Source organism: Penicillium psychrosexuale (assembly GCF_028828465.1).
Source record: "Penicillium psychrosexuale strain IBT 29551 chromosome Unknown utg000006l, whole genome shotgun sequence".
NCBI classification, from domain to species: domain Eukaryota; kingdom Fungi; phylum Ascomycota; class Eurotiomycetes; order Eurotiales; family Aspergillaceae; genus Penicillium; species Penicillium psychrosexuale.
Window position 1 is genome coordinate 1,082,293 of NW_026643191.1, and position 24,488 is coordinate 1,106,780.

Genomic DNA, 24,488 nt, shown 5'->3' on the forward strand with positions numbered 1-24,488 from the left:
TGCGTTGATGGCAACTAACAAGATAAACAAAACCCCAGGTACTATTTGAAGCGGTACCGAACGCTGAAAAAGCGATATGGAAGTGAGGCCTGATAATTCCATGACTCTCACCTCTCTAAAAATGTCCAGATCATGTGCATGTTAGAAACCTAGAAAGATAGAAATAAAATTGGGGTATCACCAATAAAAAGTGCAGAACGGTCACTACTTGACTTTTGCCCACCGGAACTCCAAATTGACTCAAGGGGTTCATTTCTTTTGACCCCACCAGGCGCTCACTTCGAGGCACTCGCCGCTGGCGAGTCCGCCTTTCTGCAAGAGGTCGGCTGTCATTGCAGCCCACCATCGGTCCCATTCGTCCCGGCCCTTTCCGCTAGACTCCATCAGTATCGGCTCTAGCCCTTCAATCATCTGGATTGTGGTGAGGAGAGCCGTGCGCCGGATGGACATCTGCTCTGGAGTCAGGGCCTTTCGTGGACGGTTCTTGGAATCCTTGCCTTGGCCGTCGCGCTCCCAGCGCAAGTCACCTAGTGGGATTGCGACGCGGCGACTGTCTATATTTTCCAGCAAGTCCACTTCGGAGTTGAAGGATAGACCGATGGTTGCGCACGGGAGCGCCGTCAACTTGAGACGGTCGAACGACTTCTCCACCCAGGAGTTATAATCAACCACGAACTTGTTCTGCGCTCGTGTAAACGGTGTGGCCGAGGAGAATGTATAAGTAGCTGTCTCGTCGGCGATCTCCTGTTCCTTCGAGGTGGTTTTGCGAGCCGGGGCTGGATTGGGCAGGAGCGAGCGGAAGCTCCAATCCGAATCCCACACCTCCAGGATGCCCCCGGACTTCAACACGCGCAGGGGCTCGCTCAAGCCCGATGCCGATTGCGCGGGACTGTACGGACACATGCCGGCATCTTTAATGAATACAAAGTCAAAATAGTCGTCCGGGAATGGCAAGCGGGGCCGACGCAGATCATGCCGTTTGAATTGCCAGTTCATTCCCTGCTTGCGCATATCCGGCGCAATGGAGATAATATCTATGCCGGCAAAAGCCACATCGGGATGGCCATTGCGGGCGAAGTAGTCGTGGCACAGACCAGACCACAGCCCAGACCCGCATGCGATCTCCAGGACGCGTTTGGGCGGCCGACTGGCTAGGTGGGGGTTGCAAAATGGGCCGCCGAGGACGCGCAGCAGCATCAGCGTGCGCAGGCTTTGGCGGTGGATCTCGGGTAGGTCGCAAGGCAGAGGGTAGACGTTCTCCGGGTCGCGCAAGTAGGTGCGGCCACCATAGCGCATCAGAGGGTATGTTGAGTAGTCCATGAGTGAACTCAAGGACGAGGAGGACGTTGCGGCCAGCGTCGAGCTCATGTTGGAGTGTAGGTCGGAACCGGAGGCGGCTGCGGCTGCGGCTGAGAACCCCAACGCCATTACGTCCATATCACTTCAAGTGTATCGATTGGTGTCCCCTATGACTCTGAAGATGGGTTGTGGGTTCGGTCGCATTCTCGGCGCAAGACTGATTTCATGAACGAGGCATACTTTTCTTCTTCTTTAATGCTTTTTTTTTCGAGTGGAAGACACTTCCGAGGGAAATAAAATAAAAAAAATCGAAAAATCGAAAAAAATAGAGTCGAACAGGAAAAGTGACAGGGGACCAAAGCGGCTTCGGAAATTATTCTTAGTGCAGCCGGGCGCAAAGCTGAAAATTCTTGTTCAACGTCAGAACAAAAGGACTGAGCCTGCAGATAATCCTTTGGATTTGCGTACAACGCAGATCCTTCGAAGCGAAGAGTATTCGAGAAGTCCGAGAAGAAATGGGGGAAGGGAAGGAAGAAAAAAGCAGACTTGACCCCTGGAAGTTGATATCCACTCGAGTCTAGTTTAGTCTGTTCGTGTCTTCACGGTAACAGTAACAGTACTTTACTCCGGTAGTAAAATATCAGTATTGGGGTGTTTCCTTGACATTGAGCGAACGTGAAGTGTGCGAATGAGTGTTGCCCTATTTTTATATCGGTCTTGACATCATGACTCTCCTTGAAGCCATAACCCATCGTTCACTCGCCGAAAAGGGAATGCTGGCCTAACGGGGTCGAGGCTATAGAAGTGATGGATGTTGTATAACTATTGCATATTAGGTCGTTTTTGCCTTTTGATCTATATAGTCTTCAGGGGCTAGAACCATATACGAGGTCCGGAGTATAACGTCCTTGAATATAGGCCAATGCTTTCTTTGATTGATAAGATACATCCAAAAGAAAAAGCAAAGTGTAGCCAGGAGAGTACTAGCAGACTCGTATGTACTCCGTACTTCGTATCCAATTCAAACGGTAAAACTGGATACACACGGAGATCCCTACCCGCCATATCCATCACCAAGTTATTTATTGGATCCGCAGTCTGGGCCCCGACATCCTGAGACTTAGCTGTCGCTTTATCTGATACAACGCTGGAATCTACCGGCTTACCCCGTGCCCTACGCTAAGTCCCAGGCACTTGTCCATGGACTATTCCACGCGATCGTCTTGGTCTGCAGTGTGATCCGTGCCCCTTCCGCAGGGTAGTATTAACGTCCCTGCAGAATGATACGAGAATTCGATCGACACAATAGCGTCTGCCACGTACTTTTGTACTTTGGTTTAGGACTAGTTTCATTTTTGAGGACCCGGAAATATACGGGATATAGACGGAGTTGGCGAGGCGAATATGATCGGTAAGAAGATGAAGGTACGGGGTAGTTTCTAGAGCATGTGGTTGCATTAAGCTGCAGATACCCCTTTTTTGTGAATATGCGAGTTATACTAGGTCTGTGATACCTTGCAGCAGCCGTACATATATCATCTAAATGACACATATCTCTATATTCACTAGGTACTCGTAGACTTCCAAGGTTAGAAGAAGTATTAATTGAGGATTAGAATTATTTATAGAACCCTATATCTAGACATCGTTTGATACTGATCCTTCAACTCCGTACCCCGTATATCTTATGTTGTTAGGGTGGTGTGCCAAGGCATTGGCCAATTATCACTGCTAGTATGGAGACAACATACAACATACACCATAGTAATTGAAGCGACCGATAGTTATTGTATACTCCTTAATCATACGATTGTGGAATTTGTGGAATGTGGATTAAACAATCAGTCCATTCATTATTATTACAACATAGTGTCTCGCCCAAGCAGTTCACGCCAAGAAGTTCACTGACCTTGTTGTACTTTGACACAAGATCCTATGACCTATAGAACAAAACCAAAGACAGACTCCATTTGAGAGGTTTAGGATATTATTAGCGAGGCTTAGAATAGATCAGGCTATTGCTCATTCTTTCAACCTTCTGGTCCAGGTCTGACTACTTGTTATATATCTCCATCCTAGACCCGATGCCTTTCATTGTACACCCTGTAGTGTTGGCTAGCTTCAAACAAGATGTCTAGGCACAATCAAAATCCATGCAGGTTCGACTTAGGTCGCCAGAGACAGCTGCGTATGCCCGTAGTTTTGACAGGCAAGGCGACCACGTGGCTGCTTTTATATAAACAGTCCCACCGATCACAAAGTAATACGAAAGTGCAGGATAGATGAAGAATATGTGATCAACATCCAATCTCTCATCAAAGATACTTCCAACTGTTGAGGGAACCGATTGGTCTTGGCAATTCAACCTCATCAAAGCTGGGAAGACTTTGGCCCTTGCGGCGATTCACGTGATCTCGTGACTCCCGCCTCGTTGCAAACCACCAGTGTCATCTCAGGACGTCCTCATCGACCTGGAGACAATCGTCTGGTTTGCTCATCTTTGCTACGTTAATCGTGCCCCACTGGTCTTTATTCAACTCATCACCAAACTCGATCTCTTTTTGCCTTTCCGATCACGCCTTCTTTTGACCCTTCCGCCCAATCTACGCCCTTAGGTACCGCTCCATTGCACACATAAAGATACTCCCAGTGCCAAAGCCTTCGGCGACCTTCAATTGTGGTTTGATACAGGTGTTTCTTTGCCTTAGGCCTCTATGTGGAAGAAGAGAAGAGACCGCCTCCGATCCTCTCCTCTCCTCTCCTCGACCCAACTCAACTTAGCGCCGCCCACCAACCAACAGGTTTTCCATCCGGGAAACAAAACACGGTCTCGTCTGCCACGTTAAATGGCAGATGGTACCTACAGGTTCCAGCAGCCTGGGGCCGGGCAGTTCTACTTCCAAGCACAAGCACAGCAGAACCCTCACCAGCGACACATTGTTCGAAACGGGACCAATTCTCCGACGGGTCGACTGAAATTCAACAACGACACCCCCTCCCCCTCTCGATCCCCTGCCCTCAACCAGGCTGCTGCTCTCAGCCCTTTCAACAACATGTACGGCCAAACCCACCAAGGCCAGCATGTTATGATGAATGGCGGTCAAGCCCACCAGCGGTTTGGCATGCCGATCCCGAAATTCCAGTCGCAAACCCACCACTCTCATCACACACAGCAACCGCACCATCATGCCCACCACTCACAAGCGACCCACAACCTCACCCATCAACACAATTTCCCCGGCGGCACACTGGCCACGACGACAACTTCTCACTTCACCTCGACTCATTTGCAGAACGGAGTACCGACCGCGGACGATGACCTTGATGAATCAATGAACGAGCATTGGCAGCAGCAGCTCCAGCTTGCGGCAGAATCGAGACAAGCTACTTCTCCCCACTACCATGCCCGCGTCATTGCGCAACAAACGAAAGGAATCCAGCTCATGTCAAGCAACACCGATACAGAAAACGGCACAGATGGGCGAAATGGTGCATCTGCGGGGAAGCCAGCTAGCCGACAGGGTTGGAATGCGCTTGATTTCGGTGGCCAAGGATTGCGCGCTTTGACTACCTCGTTGTTCAACTATGCCTTCATTGAGAAGCTGTACCTCAACTCTAACAAGTTGAAGGTGCTGCCCCCGGCTATTGGACAACTGCGGAAGTTGAACCATCTGGATTTGTCGGGCAATGAATTGACGGAGCTGCCAGCAGAACTTGGCATGCTTTCAAACCTCAAGAAACTCCTTCTCTTCGATAATAACATTCGCACCCTCCCTTACGAAATGGGGTACCTTTACCGGTTGGAAACCTTGGGCATCGAGGGCAACCCCCTGAACGATGTTCTGAAATCTCAGATCATGAAGGATGGAACCAAGGCTCTCATCAAGTACCTGAAAGAAGAGATGCCAGGTGTGTTCTACCTGCTTCCTCCGCTCGATTGTTTGCTAACTTCATCATTACAGTCCACCTACCTCCTCCTGATCGTGACTGGGTGATCCTTGATGATACTTCAACATCGTCCAACAGCAATACGGAAAAGATCACCGTATTGTCGTACAACACCCTGTGTGACTCTTCCGCAACCCAATCGCACTACGGCTATGTGCCCTCACGTGTCCTGTCCTGGGAATACCGCCGCGAGCTTATTCTCAACGAATTACGATCCCACAACTCAGATATTGTCTGCCTTCAGGAGGTTGATCAAGGAAGTTACAACAATTTCTTCCGGGAACAGCTTGCCTACAATGACTATAAAGGTGTATACTGGCCACGTGGTCGTGCAATGGGCATGCAAGAGGAAGATGCCCGGATGGTCGATGGATGTGCTACATTCTTCAAAGGAAGCAAGTACATCCTATTGGACAAGCAATTGATCAATTTTGGCCAGACAGCCGTCCGTCGACCCGACGCCAAGGGCCAAGATGATATCTACAACCGACTTTGGCAGAAGGACCACATCGCCGTTGTGATCTTCTTAGAAAACCGGCAAACTGGTGCTCGCTTCATCAGTGTCAACGCTCATCTGTATTGGGATCCTGCCTTCAAGGACGTCAAGCTGATACAGACTGCGATTCTGATGGAGGAGATCACCAAGCTTTCGGATAATTACTCCAAATGGCCCGCCTGCACGGACAAGACCGCATTCCGCTTCTCAGAGGCCGAAAGTGGCTCAGAGGCCGCGCCTGTGGTGGAACCTGCGCCGTCGATGGAGTACACCAGTGGCGATCAAATCCCTGTTCTCATGTGCGGTGATTTCAACTCCTCACCTGGGTCTGCGGCTTATAACTTGATCTCCACTGGACGACTTCCCGAAGACCATCCCGACCTGGAGAAGCGACTTTACGGAAACCTCAGCCGCGTGGGCATGACACATCCCTTCAAGTTGAAGTCAGCCTACTCCTCCATGGGAGAACTGAGCTTCACCAATTATACCTCCGACTTCACGGCCATTCTCGACTATGTTTGGTACTCTTCCAACACTCTGCATGTCTCGGCGCTGCTTGGCGAAGTGGACAAGGAATACCTGCGCCGTGTGCCCGGGTTCCCGAATTTCCACTTCCCGAGTGATCACGTCGCGTTGCTTGCGGAGTTTACGGTCAAGGGCAAGAAGGGCAAGGTGGTAGAGGCGGACTTTGGGCCACAACGGCACTAACGATATGGAGCATTTGAAATCTTCGGAGATGGGGTGTTTTTCCAACCGGTTTCTTTCCTTCGTGCTTGTTATTTCGGAATCTTTTTGGGTGGTGGCTCTCTAGTCAGCCGTCTTATGGTGTTTCTTTACGTATTTCTTTTCTTCTTTCTTGTGTTTCTCTCTCCTGCTTATGAACGTCCTTCTTCCGTTTCCTCTCGCTTATCCTCCTCTGTATCCTCTTGATTTGCTAGCGGAGTATTTGTTCCTGGAACAATGGTCTTGCCTCGTGTCGTTGATGTAGTGAGACGGCGTCCATTTACTCCCTGGCGTTCTCTCTCCCCCCAAACCCATCTCTCTATCTCTTAACCTCACTCTCTACGTCTTCTGTGTCTTCTTCCGTTTAAGTTTCCTGATTTATCTCGGTTTCATTTCACCTAATCTCTAACCTCATCTGAGACGGCTTCACGATGCTTAGGATCGGGGATTGGTGTTCGGGCGGAACAGGTGGTGAAGGGTATCTGCTTTTTGCCCGTGACGAGGTTGCTTTTCGGTTTTCTTTTTCCAGGCGAAGGGAGTTTTGTCTGTTATGTATGTGTTGTACCGTTCGTCCTATGCGAGGTTCAATCAAGAATAGAGCATGGCTTTGTTCATTTCAACCTTTGGTGTTCTTTGTAAACCGGTCAGTAGAGGTGCTGATAAATATGGACTAGATGCTCTGCTATGGAGTCTTGGGCACATGCTTGTTTATTGTGACACTATATATGTGGTTGCTGTGTAGAAGGGTGCTTCATATCGCATTATATATTTCTATTAGGCGAAGACATGAAAGGAGCAGAGTAATTCTATTCTATTATACATATATTATGATACATTTGGCTTGGATTAATCCTCAGCCGTGCCAACTATGAGACTTGATAATTGCACAAGTATATCTTCGTCCCCTCATAACACCCAATATAGAGTCCACTCCCCACAATCGCTGCCACGCAGGTCAAAGCAGATCCCCGAAATAACCCAGCTACACCCTCCTTCCGTAGCACATCCCGAGCAATCGCAAATGCCCCGACACGGGATGGCAAGCTAGGGTTTCCCTTGAGACCCGACCGGGTGCTGCCTATCTGATCACCAACCGCCAGCCTCATCCTCGTCCTGACCACATTAATAGGAACAAACAACCAAGACGCACAACCCCCAGCAGCACCAGCACCCAAGACAGTCGCCTCCAGCTGCTGTCTAATATCATCTTTCCCCGTCCTCCACCGCTCAAGCAAATCCTCCTTAAACATCTCATACAAACAGAACGTAACACACATACCCGGCAATTGACTCGCCACTAATGTACTATACCCGGCCCACAACCCAGCCGGATATTTCTGAAACCGCCGCAACATCTCCATCGTCGGGGACGGACCCCTGTCCGCATTAACTGGGCGCTGAAAAACCTGAGCATTCTGCTTCAACACTTCAGCCGGGTTCTGGATAGCGCAAGCGAGTAGTTCGGCAACAGCACTGCTAACAACGTGGATCAGCGGCCGCGGGACGCCGAGCACGTATCCGGCGGCCTGTGCATTGCTAAACGCCGTCTTTGAGGCTTCGTATGCGGTGAAAAAAGCAGCTGATGAGAGTGTTCCTGCAAAGAAGGTTGGTCCGAAGCCTTGGTATAGCCCGCTGAAGAGGGCGCGGCTAAGTGTGCCGTTTAGGTGCTTGTAGACGCTGCTGTACATCGGGGATTGCATGCGTGTTATTACTGTGTCTATTGGGTGGATGGCTCCTTCGCTCGCTAGTGCGGCGACTATTGAGGCCTGCTTGGGTTAGATGGGGGTTTAGGTAGGGGTTGGATAGGTGAACTTGCTGTTGTTATTTCTAAGCCATTGAATGTGGACATTTTGGTTTGGATATTTATTGCAGCGCTACTGGAAGGAATAATTGTGGCTCTGCGCTGGATTGTATACTTTGTCGGGGTCCGCGGACCCCGACCTCGTGTTTTGGGTTTTCTCGACTCCGAGCTTGCCCAATCTGTATAGGTCTAGTATCATACAGCATTTGGCATTCTAAGGAGTTTAACACTTATTATTGATACATATTTTTGGATTTATCTGTTCACAGGCAGTGCACAATCCGTGAACTTAGGCTGCAGCACCTAAGTGGTTGCAAAAGTAACTAGGCCAAAATATCATAACAATAAGAACGCGCGATGGTCGCTACAATGGGACATATATCAAGCCGACCACTTACCAAGGGATCTGGACTCTTGTCAACCTGACATTTGTAGCGACTTCAGAGCGCCCGCTCACGCCCGCTCACGCCCGCCTACCTGCATTAGTTTGCTTTTACATCTCGCATGATCGCCAGTATTCAACAAAGATGGTCGACACAGAGTCACTTTCATCTTCAGCGGACAGCAGAGAAGCTCTCCTGGTGAAGCGGACATCTTCTGAAGCACCGAGTCTTACCTCTGAGGCTGAAAGAATCGAAGACTCTCGCGATAGTTCGACAACACCGGATGTTCAACCTCCAGCCCCAATCGGAAGGGTTCCTTTCCCAGACAAGGTATGCTAAAACTTCAAATGTTAGGCTGCATACAATGTTCTAACGGATATCTTTTTTTAAGCCGGCTGTTTTAGAGGAACGAAATGGTGAGATCGAGTTCCGAGTCGTCAACAATGATGGCTCCCGTGAGAGTACAATCATCCTCACGGGTCTGAAATGTCTGTTCCAAAAGCAACTTCCGAACATGCCCAAGGAATACATCGCTCGTCTTGTTTACGATCGTTCTCACTTGTCTATCGCGCTCGTCAAAATGCCCCTAGAGGTCATTGGCGGAATATCATACCGAGAATTCCGAGAACGCAAGTTTGCCGAAATTGTTTTCTTCGCGATCGAATCTGACCATCAAGTGAAAGGATACGGCGCACATCTCATGGCGCATTTCAAAGATTACGTCAAAGCTACTTCCCCAGTGATGCATTTCCTAACTTACGCTGATAACCACGCTATCGGATATTTTCAAAAGCAAGGTTTCACTAAAGATATCACGCTCGATAGATCTATCTGGATGGGGTGTATCAAGGATTACGACGGAGGAACACTTATGCAATGCTCCATGATTCCCCGGATACGGTATCTCGAAGCTGGCCGTATGCTCCTTAAGCAGAAGGAGTCTGTTCTGGCCAAAATCCGTACCTTCAGCAAAAACCATGTTATCCATCAACCACCTCAGCAATGGGCTAACGGCGTTATCACTCCACTCGATCCGCTTTCTATCCCTGCCATTCGGGAGACTGGCTGGTCCCCAGCTATGGACGAGCTAGTGCGGAAGCCATGCCATGGACCTCACTTCAATGAACTTCGACGTTTCCTGAATCAAATCCAAAACCACGAGCATGCTTGGCCCTTTGTCAAACCAGTCGACAAAGATGAAGTCACTGATTATTACGATATCATCGTATCACCGATGGATCTGTCGACCATAGAAGGAAGATTGGAGCAAGGTTTTTATTCCACCCCGAGACCGCTCGTCGACGATTGCAGATTGATTTTCAGTAACTGTCGGCAGTTCAATGGCCCCACAACGGTATACACCAAATGTGCCAATAAGCTGGAGAAGTTTATGTGGAAATTGATCGAGGAGATTCCTGAGTGGAATGGTTTGCTGGATGATTGATGCTAGGCTCAGACTGTCGCATCAAATGACATTTGAATAAAGGTCTAAGCTTGATATTGGTCAGGTATCTCTAGTATCTTTTAGAACTTGAATACGACTTGCCAATAAAATGGCAAATGTGCTAATAGTTTCGATGGACTTTGACATAGATCGGACTGCCTAGAGGAGCTGTCGAGTTAGCAAAGTATGCTGAGCAATTATACCATAGACAATTGCCTCCCTAACACACTCTATTATTATTTCAACTAGCCTTAGCAGCATTCATCTTTGCTTCCTTTCCTTTCCTTTCCTCCCGTTCACTAAAACGGTCACCAAAAAGACCGATGTGAGGCCGCATCAGAATCGTATATTTGACAAACTCCTCCATGCAATCCACCAGACGATCTCTGTTACCACTAGGCATGAGTCGTTGATCTCCCGGCTGACCTTCATCCGGGAACTGTGTATACGCCTTGGGGATCGAAGACTGATTCGGAATGGCAAACATACGCATCCACCGACCCAGGATACGCAAAGAGTTGACCGCATTGAACGATTGGGATCCACCGCACACCTGAGCAATAGCCAGAGTTCGGCCCTGGGTAGGACGGACACTCCCAGTAGTTAAAGGGATCCAATCGATCTGATTCTTGAACACCGCAGTCTAAAGTTGCAGAGAAACATGTAAGTATATAATGCGGAAATGCTGAGACTATGGCGAGAGATAACTCACCAGATTACCGTGCTGTTCAGGAGAGACCCAGACATGTCCGTCACTCCATACACTCAGTTCTCTGAGCTCCTGTACTTTAGGATGGGCGGCATCACTCTCGTTCTTCATGGGAAGACCCTCGGGGTCGAAGACGCGGACGTCACAGCCAAGCCGGAAGAGGATACGGGAAGCTTCGAATGCCACCAGTCGAGAGTATGACCTTTTGCGAAGACTTCCATAGAGTACCAGAACTCTCAGCCTCTCGTTTGTGACTTGTAGGTTGTGTTCTGCCATGTCCGCTGCGGTGGCCAAGTCTAAGTTGTTGACCCAGTCCTCAGTTGACTCGTCGTCAAGGATGAATGGTCGGTATTTCTGACGAATGTCTGGGATATCTTCACTAGGAGATAATGCTAGAGATCGATATGAGACATCAGGTTGGTGGTTGGCAACCGCTTGAGGAACGGCGGAGAACATCCTTTCTGAATATTTAGGGCGCAGCAGAGATTGTAAGATTGCTGGCCTAAGTATCGAGGGGCCTCTTCTTTTAAGGTGATATAGCATCGATTGGAAGCTTAAAAGGTAATAAAAGATAGGACAGTCAAGAAGTTGACAGTCATTTTATATAGTAGCCCTAAAGAAGCATGTCACTGGCGAAACGTGATTGGACAAGACATAGCTGGCTAAGAACCAATAAAACCTTGGGAAGTGGGTCTGAAGACCCGTGGATTCCTGGAGGCTCTTACCCATCCGTCCGATCATAGACTTATACAGAAATGAAGAAAAGGAAGAAGAGGAAGAAGAGGTAGTCACAGTCGACCAAGATTGCTGGCAAGTTTTGCCAGAAAAGGGTGCAGAATATATAGCTGACATCCAGAAATAGGATATGGTTGATATCATTGTATCGATTCTATGCTATAGTTGTCTTGTTTCTGTATAATAGTCGTATTAGGATATGCATAATTAGAGATTATATCAAAGTGCTTTCGCAGATTAAGTCTTTTCTCGCCTTTTTCTCTACCGTCTATGTACCTGGAAAACTTCAGAGGAGGGAGAATAAATCTAAAAGAGACCACTAAAAAGACTACAATAGACCTAACTAGATCATGTCGTTAATGACAGAGTCTGCAAACGCAGTCGACTATCATTCTTTTAAGATGTAAAATCGTATAAATAGGGTTTACTATAAAATTAGGGGCGTGGTGGATCTGAATCGCGTTAGTATCTTGGCTTCACATTCCTGCCGAGGTCCCGTATATGCATGCTTAAACGTGCACCGTGCACTTCATCTCCTCCTCACCACCTCTCGAGCTTTTATACAAACCCCAACAGTCGAAATGACCACAGAAGAAAGCGTGCATATTCTTCCAGACGGCCTTGAGCTGTATGCTAAGACATGGAAGGTATGAATTTAACGACACAGCTGTGATCCCTCTCGAATAAGCTGAGATAGACTCCAACCTCAAGATAAGGGTATTGAGTTTCAAAGCTAACAAGGCGATCTACTATAGACTAGCGGGTCTCCACTTGCTGTTCTAGCCTTTATCCATGGCTTTAGTGACCACTGTAAGTTGATCATGTCTGTTATGAGCAATAAGCCAAGACAACCCATCATCCATAAGACAGTTATTGACAAAAAACCCTTGCTAGGCAATGCCTACCACGATCTGTTTCCAACACTGGCATCGGCAGGCATTGAGGTCAGGTCTTTCGATCAGCGGTAAGCGTTAAACCAAGGCCAAATCCTATCCTGATATCCAACATAAATACCCGCAAAGAAACCGACCTATTCCATTATGAAACACCCCAACTAACCTCCAAAACCAGAGGATGGGGCCGTAGCATCAAAGAAACCCGCGACCGCGGTAAAACAGGCCCAACCCCCCAAGTCCTCTCAGACATGCACTCCTTCCTGCAAAGCCTACCCGCCAACCCTGACGTGCCCCTCTTCCTAATGGGCCACAGCATGGGCGGCGGCCAAGTCCTCAACTACATCTTCCACCCAGAGTCACCCTACAACGGAGACAAATCCAAGCGGCCCAACTTCACCGGCGTGCTTCTGTATTCCCCTCTAATCTCCATAGACCCATCCTCCCGCCCCTCAAAGCTGACAGTCTCAGCGGGGCGACTTGTCGCAAAGTTGATCCCGCATAAGCAGCGGTATTCCCCGCTTGACCCGAACCTGATGTCTCGCAATAAGGCTGTGGTCGATGAATTCGTGGCTGATACGCTGTGCCATGACACGGGGACTTTCGAGGGCTTGGCCGGTATGTTGGATCGGGGTATTTGGTTGGAGGGAATGTTTGCGGCTGGGGATGGGGCTTGGGTGAAGACTGAGCTGCCTTTCTGGTTTGGACATGGGAATGGGGATCGCGTTACTAGTCATCCTGCGACGGAGGCGTTTGTTAAGGGGTTGACGGAGAAGGGTGGTGATGTGAAGCTTCGTTCTTATGAGGGCGCTTATCATAAGTTGCATGCTGAGTTGCCCGAGACGACGGAGAGCTTTTTGGCGGATGTGAAGGCTTGGATTTTGGATAAAGTTCCTGGGACGGAGGGAGTGGTTATTCAGACTGAAGTAGAGGGTGCTGAGGGTGCTGAAGGTGAAGGTGGCATAGACACTGCCGTTCATAAAGATGCGGATACCGAAGGTAAAGCGAAGCTTTGAAGCGATTGTCTCTTGTTATGTTATGACATCTTTTCGGACATCTCGATATTATTCTCACAATTCTCTATATTGTACAAATGGATTTAGTCCGTATCAGACATGCAACACAATACAGGTATATAGTACAGGTTTTATATGTTGGGAGAACGTTCCTCGATCCGCCGCCAGACTGCCACGAAGCCACCGCCCTGGATACGCACTCCAACCTTGGGCCGGCAGACCAAGACAGACTCTCCTTCCTTTGCAGGCTCCTCTGTGGTGGACACCTCGGACGCAGCATCGGAGGTAGTGGACTGCTCGTCGGCTTCCGCAGGACTGGCAGCCTCAGCATCTGAAGGGGCAGTCCAGGACGATGGGTCGGCGCCGGACTTCTTAGTCGCAAAACGCACATCCCATGTGCGGCCGCCACTGATTCCAGAGCCAAGCTCGAGAACCTTCTCCTGAACGAGGGGCAGTCGCTGGTCCCGGATCAGTTGCAGACACTCGCCAATCTGGGTGATACTAGGCATGAACACCACTAGGAGGCCATCACGCTTCAACATCGGAGTAACATGTGGGATCCTCAGGTTTGAGGAAGGCATGTCCAGAATAACGTGCGAAAGGAACGGATCTACAGGGTTACCCCCAGTCAGCGCAGCCAGGCCAGTCTTTTTCCGCTGCTGCTTCTGCTTGGCAATCCAGTGTTCAACGGGGCCCACATAGAAATCAACGTTGCCTGCGTATATTCCACGGCGGAATCCCTGGATATTTTTCTCGGCCAGTGCAGCGAACTTTGGCGATACATCGACTGTGTGAATGACGGCGTTGCGCTGCGCTCGCCATGCATCCCATTCCTCCTGTGCTGGATCCGCAACTGGCTCGGCGGGTTTCTCTCCTGTTTGTTCCGTATCCTTTTCACTCGGTCTAATGACACGGCCTTCTAGGTAATTGATCTGGGATCGAGGTGGACGAGGCGGAGGAGTGGTATTGGCGGCGTGAATGGCTCGCGCCAGATGTAGTGTCAAGGATCCATGGCCTGTTCCGGACTCGAGGATTTCCAGAGTGGGTTGTACTTCGCCAGCGGCAGGAGTGTTGACATGGATGTCGAGAAGGGAAGCAATCAAATTCGCATCCTGTGGATAGATCTACTGGGGTAGCGTTAGTCCAATGTATCTCCGTGTCTGATCCGCAGGAGTGATGCGCATACCGGCGTGACCAAGCGAGGGGTCAGGGCGACGTATTCTTCTAACGTTGGGAGGCTGACTCGGATGTTCGGGCCTGTATATAACGGAAATATCAGTGTCATGTCCAAGAATCGAGAAGTGAGTGTATTGACCTTTGCGAGCCTGTACCGTATTCCAGACCCGTTTCCCAATGATGCTTTCATGGTCCACTGCTCCACGAGCAGTCTGGAGCTTTTCACCTCGCTTCAATGCTTTTGACAATGAGGGCTGTTTGCCGTGTATAATGACTCGGTCTCCCTCTGCGCGTTTCGTTAGCCCGACGTTGCGAAGAGGCGTTGCAACACAATTACCTTTTATAATGGAGAAATTCGTGTCAATGGTTCGAGAGCGCAAGGCGCCTGGTGTAGGAGTCACACCAAAGACGCGCTGCAGGGCCTGGCGCAGACGAGACATGATGTGGAAACAATAAATGTGAAGTACTAGCCCTGGAATAAACAGAAAAGGAAAATCCGGCTGAGACTGGCCCGCTGCGGTACCGCTCGACCCACCCCAGTCACCGAGGGGCACATCTTTAATCTTAGCGCCTGCTTTTCTTCAGTCATTCTCTGAATTGTACATACTGCGATTCATTTCTATTGCTATATATAGCGATCATGGGTTCCAACGCTCTCCCCTACATGGAGACTAAGCCTAAGCTCATCTTTTTCACCGACTTTGATGGGACAATTACAGTCGATGACAGTAGGTGCTTCCCCGCAAAGTGCTAGTACTTGCATGCTGACTAGAATCGCAGGCAATGACTTCATGGTATATCGCATCGCTGCCAAATCCTAGATCTTCACTAATGCTACTCAGATCGATAACATTGGCTTCGGCCGAGAAAAGCGCCTTGTGTTGAACGACCAGGTCCTTGACGAGACTCTGAGCTTCCGGTGAGTGTTGAAGACACTGTCTGTTCCAAAAGCAAGCCCTAATGAGTCTTTCTTCACTATAGGGATGCCTTCCGCGAGATGCTCGATAGTATCAAGACCCCATACGACCAGTGCATCGACACGCTGTTAAAGAACATGAAACTGGATCCATACTTCGAGGAATTCTACTACTGGGCTAAGGAAAACAATGTTCCCATTGTCATCCTTTCATCTGGAATGCGACCCATCATCAGTGCCTTGTTAGAGAAGTTCCTCGGCCACAAGCCCGCCAGCCACCTCACCATCATTTCCAACGAGCCCGTGAGCCGAGATGGCAAGAATATCAACAGCGAGGGTGGTTGGCAGATTGAGTACCATGATGACAGGTAAGCCATGTCAATCCGATCATCATTCCCCCAGCCTCACTGACAATCACTCACCAGCCACTTCGGACATGACAAGTCCCTGGAGATCAAGCCTTATGCCAGATTGCCCGACGGAGAACGCCCGATTCTTCTATACGCCGGAGACGGTGTTTCCGATTTGTCTGCGGCTGCAGAAACTGATCTTCTCTTCGCCAAGGAAGGCAAAGGTATTTATCTGGGCGAACCGTAACAGATTCCGAGACACTGAATTAACGCCGTTGCAGATCTGGTGACCTACTGCCAGCGCAGGGGAATGCCCTACACGACTTTCCAGAATTGGTCCACAATCCTCTCGACTTCCAAAGACATATTGAGCGGCAAGGTGTCAGTGGGCGATGTGGCTGCCAAGACTTCGCTCGGCCAGTAAAGGGATCCCGGTGGACCTGTATAGACATGCAACTTGCATATGAATGTTGATGATGGACGGGAATTTCACATATATTTAGAACAAGGATAATGAGAAGATCGGTGAAAAGAGTACGGAGTAAGAATTGCCAAGTCAATGAATCACCAACATCCAAACATCAAGCATTGGGAGAAGGCTAGACCAACCCTTCAGGAGTCACCGCCTTCGGGGCCCAAGCGTCGAGGGTGACCTGCAACTTCACCCCCCAAAACAAATTATACTTGTCCTTTATATCCTAGAGTTGACCGAACTTGGTCCTCTCCTTTGCCCTATACATTTGAAATCCGTGGGCATCATGCGACAGGGCGCCTCGCTTTTCTTCAAGTCCTTGCCAGGGTGATATCTATTTCATAATGGCTCGCCGGCTAGTATGACATTATTTTACTCCCTGTGAAGCAGGTTGCTAACATCGAATTTGTGTAGGTCCGAGCGAGCGTACAGCTCGGTTTATTCGCAACATTCATTCTCCTCGTGGTCATCATTCTCGACAATCGATTTAGTGTCCTTCCCTCTTCAATCCATGGCCACCTTCCATCGCATTATTCCGGTTACGTGATCACAGATGTGACCGTCACAACCTGTTCCTCCCTCAATCCATTCTCGAGCTGTAAGCTAGACCCAGAAACCTGGTACCGCGTCGACAAGGACCTCTACCTGCACTCGGGCTGGATCTCGAGTGCCTACGTTCAATTCAAGCGGAAAAAGGAGGAGGAATTGGGCCCTGATGACAAGGTGGTCATCGACTTGAAAATTAGCCGTATCACTCCCCCATCTGAATTTGTTGCAAAGACCGAAGTCGAATCGTGGGAACCCCGACCGGGAGGCATCTGGCTCAAGCGCTCGTCCTCCCGCCATGCTAGCGACTCCGAAAACGCCGTGACATACGTCGATGTCCTTTATGGAGCGGATGCTGTCGATCCTCGTCCCAACTGGGAAGTCAAAGATACTCCTATCCTCCTGGATAGTAAGACGGAAGAGTTAGAGACTCGTCTTAGTATCCGAAGAGGGCATCCGCAGGCCAAACCCAAGAAGCCCGTTCCCAGAATCAACGATAATGGGAAATTCAAGGTGATGCAGTTGGCAGATCTCCACATGAGCACCGGTCTCGGCCACTGTCGTGACCCTGTTCCCGCGGAAGCGGTGGCTGGCCAGAAGTGTGAAGCCGACCCCCGAACCTTGGAATTTGTCGAACGACTCCTTGACGAAGAGAAGCCGGACATGGTAGTCTTCTCGGGTGACCAGATCAACGGAGAGACCGCTCCAGATGCACAAAGTGCTCTCTACAAGTCTGTAAAGCTTCTGGTCGACCGCAAGATTCCATACGCAGCTATCTTTGGAAACCACGACGACGAGGGTGACCTCAACCGAGAACAACTCATGACCATATACGAGGACCTCCCTTACTCTCTTTCAGCCGCCGGCCCCGAAGACATTGACGGGGTCGGAAACTACGTTGTCGAAGTCCTCGATTGGGGCTCAAGCACTCATTCTGCCCTGACCCTCTATTTCCTTGACACGCATTCTTACTCTCCTGACGAGCGTCAGTTCCGCGGCTACGATTGGATCAAACCGAGCCAAACTCGGTGGTTCAAAAACACCGCCCAAAGCCTGAGATCCAAACACCAGGAATATAACCATATCCATATGAACGTGGCATTTATTCACATTCCGCTCCCTGAGTATCGCACGTCAGGAAAGTACTTCAAGGGTACATGGATGGAACCTCCTACTGCACCAGGATTCAACTCTGGCTTCAAGAACGCCCTTGAAGAAGAGGGTGTTTTGTTTGTTAGTTGTGGACAGTAAGTCGTGCATTCCAAGGTTCCTTTTGTGCCGTTCCAAAGACTAACCGTTCTCTAGTGATCATGTCAATGACTATTGCATGCTCGAACAAGACGACAATGCAAAGCCATCTCTCTGGATGTGCTACGGCGGCGGTGTCGGAATGGGCGGGTATGGTGGCTACGATGACTTCGTTCGACGAGTGCGTTTCTTCGACTTCGACAGAGGCCCCGGTCGCGTATCCACATACAAGCGTCTAGAATGGGGTGAAACCGAAGCCAAAATCGACGAAATGATGATCGTCGACGGCGGTGCCGTCAAGGGCCCAGAGCAAGCATCCTAACCAAGCCTGACTTCTCTCTCTCTATTCTCTTTTCCATTTCTCGTCCCACCTTGTATCGAGATGTCAGCGTGTCTGTACTGCCCCTGCTCTCACATACTGTCGTTCCGTTCTTGTCGGCGGCCTTTCTCTTATTTTCCTGTACATATATCGTTTCGCCCCTTGCCTACGTCAGGTCGGCATCTGCGGGGGAGTTTATCTTTTTAAAAATATTGAAGCCATTTCTCCTAGTCCTATTTTGCTCTTATTGTAGGCCTGAACTGTAACGTTGACTATTCATTCATCGACTAACAAACTGTAATTCATCTCATGTGAATATATCACGTCGTTACTAATCTCGTCCCATTCTCACCACCATTTCTCAAAGAAAACTCGCTGCTCACCACCATCCCCTAGAATCCCAACCAACTTCTCCACAATGGAATCAGTCATAGCAGGCGGTCCACATACATAGCACACTGTGCCCCGAGGATCCACCTCACCATCGGTACCCACAGCCGCAGAGCGCAGATCACGATCAGATATCCTCTCTCGGTGAATCTTGAGATCAGAGGGAGACCCAGATGAGAGGAGATCAGGCGACGAGGCCAAGTCCGTAAGGAAAAGATCCAGCGAGATCCGTAGCCGATGCGAAGTTTCTTGAGATCGGACTATCTGGCGCAGACGTGGGAGAAACAGGATCTGGTCTAGTGTTGTGTCTGCCGAGACTGTTTCCTGGATTTGCGGTAGGCGGCTGGAGTATAGGATGTGGATGGTTGTTGGGTTGGGCGTGTGGGGTTCGTTGTTGTTCAGATGGGAGAGCATGGATATCAGAGGACTGAGACTGTGTTAGATTTTGCTCACGAGGGGTTGAAACAAGTGCAGTCTTGGTTTGTGATGACGTTTGTATACATCGCGGACATGATATTTGGAGTATCACTTACTTGATGCCAACACCACCGGCAACGAAGACCACATTCTTAACATCATTAACATCGACTCCAGTGGGAGGCCAGGTAAAGCTTCCGCCAACTCGGATGCTCAGCTCCTTGCCTAGAATCTCTTCTTTTGGTCTCCACAGCCATGCGGCGGATGGGTTATTCGGCGAGTCTTGTACAGCCAGCTCCACATATGGTGGTCGCCCCTGAGACTCCGAAGATGGTTCTAGCGCTTCGCCAGCTAATGAGTCTATAGAAGCCTCTGGCGATGGCAGCACTTCCGCATCTGCCGGGGTGGAGGTGATAGTGAAGCCCCCGGCTTGGGTGTTGGAGGGAATATGGACATCAAGCCATTGGCCAGGGAGGAAGCTGAATGGCTGTTGGTCGTTATCCTGTAGAATGCGTCAGTGACGTCTATTGGATGAAGGTGCGTGATAGCAGATGCCCAGATGTGATTGGAACCATAGGGCGTGCGGGGCATATACGGATGGGATCCAACGGCGCGGAGACAACAACCCGAGAGTGGCAGCCGGGTTTGATGTATGAGTAGAAGATACGGGAGATAGGGAAATATATAGAGGCAGCGGACGAGGAAATAAAGTAAATCCATACATTATTCTCTTGGGGAGTCAGAGTGAACTGTAGGAGCCGAACAGAGGGGTTGACCTGCTCGACGTGCGATAATTGCACTGGGTGTAGTCTATTTTGCCGGGGCTCTGCAGCCGTGCGCAGCTCATGAGGAATTGAGTCCTCTCTCTGGGAACTCATTTGGCGTGCGATTCTTGAAATAGGGAATCCAAGTTGACTAGGCCGGATGATGCGGGGTGGAATGGCTGAGCGAAGAGCAAGCGGACGCAACTGGAACGACTTCATCAAGATATATCAAGAGATGGATCATGCTACAAATCTAGACTTGGATTTAGTTGATAGAATCCCTCAAAGATGGCATGATCGTATTGCATTTGAGATCACAGGTTGGGATTCTGCCGACCACATGACTTCCTTAAGCCACGACAACTTCCACTTCCAACTTCCAAGGTGAGAACTCGACAACTTAGGAATTAATGATGGCTATGGTCGAAAATGAGAGGTCATCTTCTTTGTTCCCATTTTCCTGACGCCGGGGCTAGCATGGGTATATGCACGGTCAACTACATAGTCACAAATGCGACACATCAACCCAACAGCGGTTCGCCGGGCGCTTCGTACTGGAAGGCTGCAAGTTCCCTCAAAGTGCCAAGGTTGCGCTGATCCTGTTGAGGGGAAGTATGTGATTGAGGGCTTCATGCAGGCCTGCCATCCTATCACACCAGCTAGCGTGTGACGACCGGCGGTTTCCCTCGATCCTCGTCGTCTCATTGGTGTGATGACCGGGTTACTACTTACGCTGGCGCTTTGCCGCCATCAAGCATTGGCTAGATGCACCTCCCAAACACACATCAATCTCTTCGCACGGGGTCTTCCCATGCTGATTCGTGCCCCTCCTGCATGCGATGGATTGTGCCTTCGGCCACTTGTTGGCCTCGAGCTCATATCTAACGCTCGCCCTCCGGATTGCCCAGACTTGTGTTCTTCTAATTTCTTTTCTGACCCCTCTACCACGTTGAAACATTTAGCCCTTTTCGTGCGACAGACAGAAGGTCTTAGCCGGCCGATCTGATATTGTACACAGCTTTAACTCTTCCATAAGCGCTTCGGCTGAACGGTCAGCTTGGGAAAATATAGTCGATTTTTATTGCGAACCTTCCAAACCCAACGCCAAAATGCAGTTCTTGTTTCCAAAGAAGCATAAGCACCACAAGCTCGTGCTTTGGTTGATGACTGGGGAGTTTCCGATCACCATCGTAATGCTGACATTGACTGGTATCGCTTCCCACAATCTATACCAGACATTGTTATGGCAAGATGGAGCAGACAATGGATTCAACAGTGCTCCCAACGAGGCACTGTATGCAGCAGCGAACTACAAACCATTCAAGGCCCCTATGGTTTGGTCCAGCTTGTAAGTTACTCATTATACTCAATATGCAAGAGGTGGCCGCTGACTTAAAACAGTATCACCAGTTACAATCTTGTCCTTGCTGTTTTAAGCACTTTCTTCCTCATCACGAAATTGCCTACCCACTGGATGAACCTGTTTTATCCTCCTGTTGCGGTCGCCGTCCACGTGTCCTTGGTCGCTCTCTATATCGTGTCAGCGGTGTATCAGGCTGGGTCTGACATGTCAGACCCCAGACATCCTCAGCCAGGGGCCCCGTGGTACATTGCGAAGAGTTGCAGTGTCGCCTACAAAAAGTCCAATATTGGATACTGCATGCAAGCGAAAGCATTGTTTGCTGTGACCGTTATCATGGTGTTAGTTCGGCCCTTTCCACTCTAATATTTGTTTACTCCCCTTCTACGAGGAAACAGTTAGCTAACAGCCCCTTCAGTGTCTACTATGTAATTATCCTCGGCTTCTGTATCCACTCCTGCTTCATCACCCCCGAAGAACGGGATGCGATTCTGGAGCAGAGAGAAGAGCGTCGCATCGAGAAGGAGTTCGAAGAAGAGATCATCAAGTCTCCCAGCATGATTCCCATGACCCCCGGCCCAATGCCGCGATCAGGTATGGTTCCCCGTACCCCCGGGGTTCCGCCCATGGCTGTTGGAGGAAATATCTCGCCCTTCGCACCTCGAACGCTGGCCTTCAACCGACTTGGCAATGGTAGTACCGCATCGGACCTCCCACTGCGGGACAACTCCCGTATGCCTCAGCCTCAATACCCGTCGCCGCAATCGTATGAAGTCAGTCCGGAGAGTTCGACAGGGTCGCCGATGTACTTCCCGCCGCCGCCAAAGAGGGCTGCTAGGGCCTGAATGCCCTCGTTGAATTGTTGTTTGTCGAGAAATTGCGTTTTATGATACCACGTCTTGTTGCCCATACATCACTTTCATTATTTAACGGCCCAAAGATGGCGTTCATATGGGGTTCTAGTTCATTCCTTTGGCCCTCTCCGTGGCTTATCTTTGGCCAAATGCCCACAAGTGCTTACTTAGTACATACTCCATGCCGTTATTATCCTGGGCGTTGGACTGTTGATTTGCTCCGACTTTGTCAAATCATTTAATTCCTCATAATGAAATTTTGAATTACCAAGGGAAAAACATAGGTTTCGTAGTGCAGTAGTACACAATGTTTGCAAAAGAAACAAAAGAAATCGCGGCTAGCTATATACATCGGACCAAAGAGATCCATTTCACAGGACATAACATCATCACCTATGCGATAGCGAGCATGGGGCTCGTCTGAAGATCATTGCAGATTCATCGAAATGGACAGCATGCCTGACCAGTCAAAGCGCCCGGACAACTGAGGGGTTGGCAGGCCACCAGCCCAAGAAAAGCAAATAAACCGAGAACTGAAAATTAGGCTGACTCTTGGCGTTTCTTCTCCTTCTTAGACCAGCGCACTAGAAATAAAAGTGGGTTAGCTCGTTCCGTGCCAAGAGTAGACAGGTTACAAGCAAGCTGAGCGGGGGTCACAACAGACAGGACAATACTTACAGCCACAAGCATTGCACAAGGTCTTAGGCCCGTTGGGCCCCTTTCTCCATTCTGGCGAGTCTGCCGTTCCGCAGTCGCTACAGACATGCTGGGCCTTGAGCCTTTTACGGCGGTCACCTTCCTGAGCGTTGCGCTCTTGGTCAGCAGCAGTGGTGATGTCAATATCGCAATGTATAAGACGGCCACGGTTGACACCTGTACTGAGGCCGTGCGATCTCTCGCCGTCTGCGTAGTTAAGACCGGTCATGACTTCGATGCCGTCGATGTGTGAGTAAACTTCGCGGGTATTGGGCTCTGCGAAATAGCCCGTCGATTGGCTCGTGTCGGATTCATCCGAGTTCGGCCCTACGGTGTCTGTAGTATCAGGGTCACTAGAAATTTCCCCCGAATGAGCGAATCGTTGGAATCGGTTTTCGGCCACGGGGGCACGAATATCCTGGTCGCTCCTAGAATAGGGCACCCGAGTCGCGGTCGCCCCTTCATCTTCTTCTTGCTTCAATTTGGCAATCTGTTGGACTAGACGTGCGTTCTCAATCTTGTGTTCCAAAAAAGAGTCGAGCAGTTGAGAGACCTTGCTGGGATATGGTCGGCACACGAGGAAAAATCCGGTGCAGCGCCCGTTGGCCGGCGTGGGTCTCCCTACACGCTCATCCTGGTTTGCGAGATGTGGGTGTCCATAGGCCTCCATGAGACAATATGTGCCGTTGGTCTTGTGGAATCGTAAATGGGTCCGGAACGATTGGTTCGCAACCACCGATTCGTCCAAATCTCGCTGGAAGATTGGCTGGTCGTCCTGATGAATGTAATGTGCCAGAGCACTTCCCTCGAGTTGTTTTGCGACACGGCCGGTGATACTCTTGCACGATGGTGAGGCATAGGTGATTTGGCCGTGGGGTGTGAGGAGAAGTAGCAGGTCCTTCATTTCATCGAGAACTCGTTCTGTCCAGCCCCCGTCGTTTTGTACACCCTGATATCCCCCGTGATGAGCACCTTGCACCCCATAGAGCCCACCGTAGGATGCATGGACGTGCTGCTGCTCCATTGTGTACCCCGGATGCCCCTCGTTGGAGCCCGATCTCATCTGGTAGTTGGGTAGAGGCATACCCTCATAGGGTTGTGGGCGACTCAGAGCCATGTCGAGCGCAGTGTAGAGAAGTTAAAAGGGAGATATAATGGCACTAGTAATAGGTTCGAGTGCTTCTGGATCCGACGTCTCATGAAGAGCCACGAGATTTCCCTCAAAAAACTATGACCGCACGAGGGGACGGATATAGTAGAGTGAGCGTTGAAAATGGAACGGTTCATTCTCCAGATTCGAGACAGTACGTTCGGTTCATTCAGACAAGAGGGGGTGGGACGATGCGCCTCTCAGAATATGCACATCGTCTCACTGATGGTCTGGATCTCCTCGAAAAGACAGAACTCTGGAAATAAGAGCCGGCCATTGCTGGTTGACAAAAAGCCGCCGATCCCTGTGGGCCCGCAGCACTTTAGTGCAATCCACGTGATTTCGTGTCGCCTCGACGCGGGACTATGTGATCAATCACATTC

At 49.8% G+C, this 24,488-nt stretch overlaps 13 protein-coding genes across 13 annotated transcripts; 7 read left to right on the top strand and 6 right to left on the bottom strand.

The window, feature by feature from the left end:
- Positions 1 to 249: 249 nt before the first annotated feature.
- On the bottom strand, positions 250 to 1,437 carry N7518_010247 (class I SAM-dependent methyltransferase; the record flags this gene model as incomplete). The annotated part of the gene is made up of 1 exon (XM_057191173.1): positions 250 to 1,437. One exon carries the CDS (start codon positions 1,435 to 1,437, stop codon positions 250 to 252), a length of 1,188 nt encoding a protein of 395 aa, XP_057037309.1.
- A 2,183-nt stretch (positions 1,438 to 3,620) lies between these two features.
- On the top strand, positions 3,621 to 3,914 carry N7518_010248 (uncharacterized protein; the record flags this gene model as incomplete). Its single annotated transcript, XM_057191174.1, has 2 exons — positions 3,621 to 3,707; positions 3,756 to 3,914. Coding segments are annotated over 2 exons (246 nt in total), but the record flags the coding sequence as incomplete, so codon positions are not given.
- A 231-nt stretch (positions 3,915 to 4,145) lies between these two features.
- N7518_010249 (CCR4-Not complex 3'-5'-exoribonuclease subunit Ccr4) lies at positions 4,146 to 6,451 on the top strand (the record flags this gene model as incomplete). The annotated part of the gene is made up of 2 exons (XM_057191175.1): positions 4,146 to 5,208; positions 5,262 to 6,451. 2 exons carry the CDS (start codon positions 4,146 to 4,148, stop codon positions 6,449 to 6,451), a joined length of 2,253 nt encoding a protein of 750 aa, XP_057037311.1.
- Positions 6,452 to 7,332: 881 nt separating this feature from the next.
- Positions 7,333 to 8,315, bottom strand: N7518_010250 (putative mitochondrial carrier protein (Pet8); the record flags this gene model as incomplete). The annotated part of the gene is made up of 2 exons (XM_057191176.1): positions 7,333 to 8,232; positions 8,283 to 8,315. The coding sequence occupies 2 exons, from the start codon at positions 8,313 to 8,315 to the stop codon at positions 7,333 to 7,335; spliced, it is 933 nt and encodes a 310-aa protein (XP_057037312.1).
- Positions 8,316 to 8,794: 479 nt separating this feature from the next.
- On the top strand, positions 8,795 to 10,094 carry N7518_010251 (bromodomain-containing protein; the record flags this gene model as incomplete). The annotated part of the gene is made up of 2 exons (XM_057191177.1): positions 8,795 to 8,980; positions 9,042 to 10,094. The coding sequence occupies 2 exons, from the start codon at positions 8,795 to 8,797 to the stop codon at positions 10,092 to 10,094; spliced, it is 1,239 nt and encodes a 412-aa protein (XP_057037313.1).
- A 241-nt stretch (positions 10,095 to 10,335) lies between these two features.
- N7518_010252 (uncharacterized protein) lies at positions 10,336 to 11,259 on the bottom strand (the record flags this gene model as incomplete). The annotated part of the gene is made up of 2 exons (XM_057191178.1): positions 10,336 to 10,737; positions 10,807 to 11,259. 2 exons carry the CDS (start codon positions 11,257 to 11,259, stop codon positions 10,336 to 10,338), a joined length of 855 nt encoding a protein of 284 aa, XP_057037314.1.
- Positions 11,260 to 12,119: 860 nt separating this feature from the next.
- Positions 12,120 to 13,447, top strand: N7518_010253 (acylglycerol lipase; the record flags this gene model as incomplete). Its single annotated transcript, XM_057191179.1, has 4 exons — positions 12,120 to 12,185; positions 12,294 to 12,348; positions 12,433 to 12,502; positions 12,610 to 13,447. The coding sequence occupies 4 exons, from the start codon at positions 12,120 to 12,122 to the stop codon at positions 13,445 to 13,447; spliced, it is 1,029 nt and encodes a 342-aa protein (XP_057037315.1).
- A 131-nt stretch (positions 13,448 to 13,578) lies between these two features.
- N7518_010254 (tRNA (adenine-N(1)-)-methyltransferase) lies at positions 13,579 to 15,063 on the bottom strand (the record flags this gene model as incomplete). Its single annotated transcript, XM_057191180.1, has 3 exons — positions 13,579 to 14,571; positions 14,634 to 14,704; positions 14,763 to 15,063. 3 exons carry the CDS (start codon positions 15,061 to 15,063, stop codon positions 13,579 to 13,581), a joined length of 1,365 nt encoding a protein of 454 aa, XP_057037316.1.
- A 200-nt stretch (positions 15,064 to 15,263) lies between these two features.
- N7518_010255 (putative Phosphoserine phosphatase) lies at positions 15,264 to 16,313 on the top strand (the record flags this gene model as incomplete). Its single annotated transcript, XM_057191181.1, has 6 exons — positions 15,264 to 15,351; positions 15,404 to 15,417; positions 15,466 to 15,542; positions 15,605 to 15,907; positions 15,965 to 16,113; positions 16,171 to 16,313. The coding sequence occupies 6 exons, from the start codon at positions 15,264 to 15,266 to the stop codon at positions 16,311 to 16,313; spliced, it is 774 nt and encodes a 257-aa protein (XP_057037317.1).
- Positions 16,314 to 16,705: 392 nt separating this feature from the next.
- Positions 16,706 to 18,477, top strand: N7518_010256 (uncharacterized protein; the record flags this gene model as incomplete). Its single annotated transcript, XM_057191182.1, has 3 exons — positions 16,706 to 16,720; positions 16,776 to 18,154; positions 18,213 to 18,477. The coding sequence occupies 3 exons, from the start codon at positions 16,706 to 16,708 to the stop codon at positions 18,475 to 18,477; spliced, it is 1,659 nt and encodes a 552-aa protein (XP_057037318.1).
- Positions 18,478 to 18,822: 345 nt separating this feature from the next.
- N7518_010257 (FAD-dependent oxidoreductase) lies at positions 18,823 to 20,264 on the bottom strand (the record flags this gene model as incomplete). The annotated part of the gene is made up of 3 exons (XM_057191183.1): positions 18,823 to 19,291; positions 19,398 to 19,783; positions 20,004 to 20,264. The coding sequence occupies 3 exons, from the start codon at positions 20,262 to 20,264 to the stop codon at positions 18,823 to 18,825; spliced, it is 1,116 nt and encodes a 371-aa protein (XP_057037319.1).
- Positions 20,265 to 21,154: 890 nt separating this feature from the next.
- N7518_010258 (uncharacterized protein) lies at positions 21,155 to 22,250 on the top strand (the record flags this gene model as incomplete). Its single annotated transcript, XM_057191184.1, has 3 exons — positions 21,155 to 21,393; positions 21,447 to 21,746; positions 21,824 to 22,250. The coding sequence occupies 3 exons, from the start codon at positions 21,155 to 21,157 to the stop codon at positions 22,248 to 22,250; spliced, it is 966 nt and encodes a 321-aa protein (XP_057037320.1).
- Positions 22,251 to 22,799: 549 nt separating this feature from the next.
- N7518_010259 (GATA transcription factor LreB) lies at positions 22,800 to 24,072 on the bottom strand (the record flags this gene model as incomplete). Its single annotated transcript, XM_057191185.1, has 2 exons — positions 22,800 to 22,843; positions 22,938 to 24,072. 2 exons carry the CDS (start codon positions 24,070 to 24,072, stop codon positions 22,800 to 22,802), a joined length of 1,179 nt encoding a protein of 392 aa, XP_057037321.1.
- Positions 24,073 to 24,488: the final 416 nt, after the last annotated feature.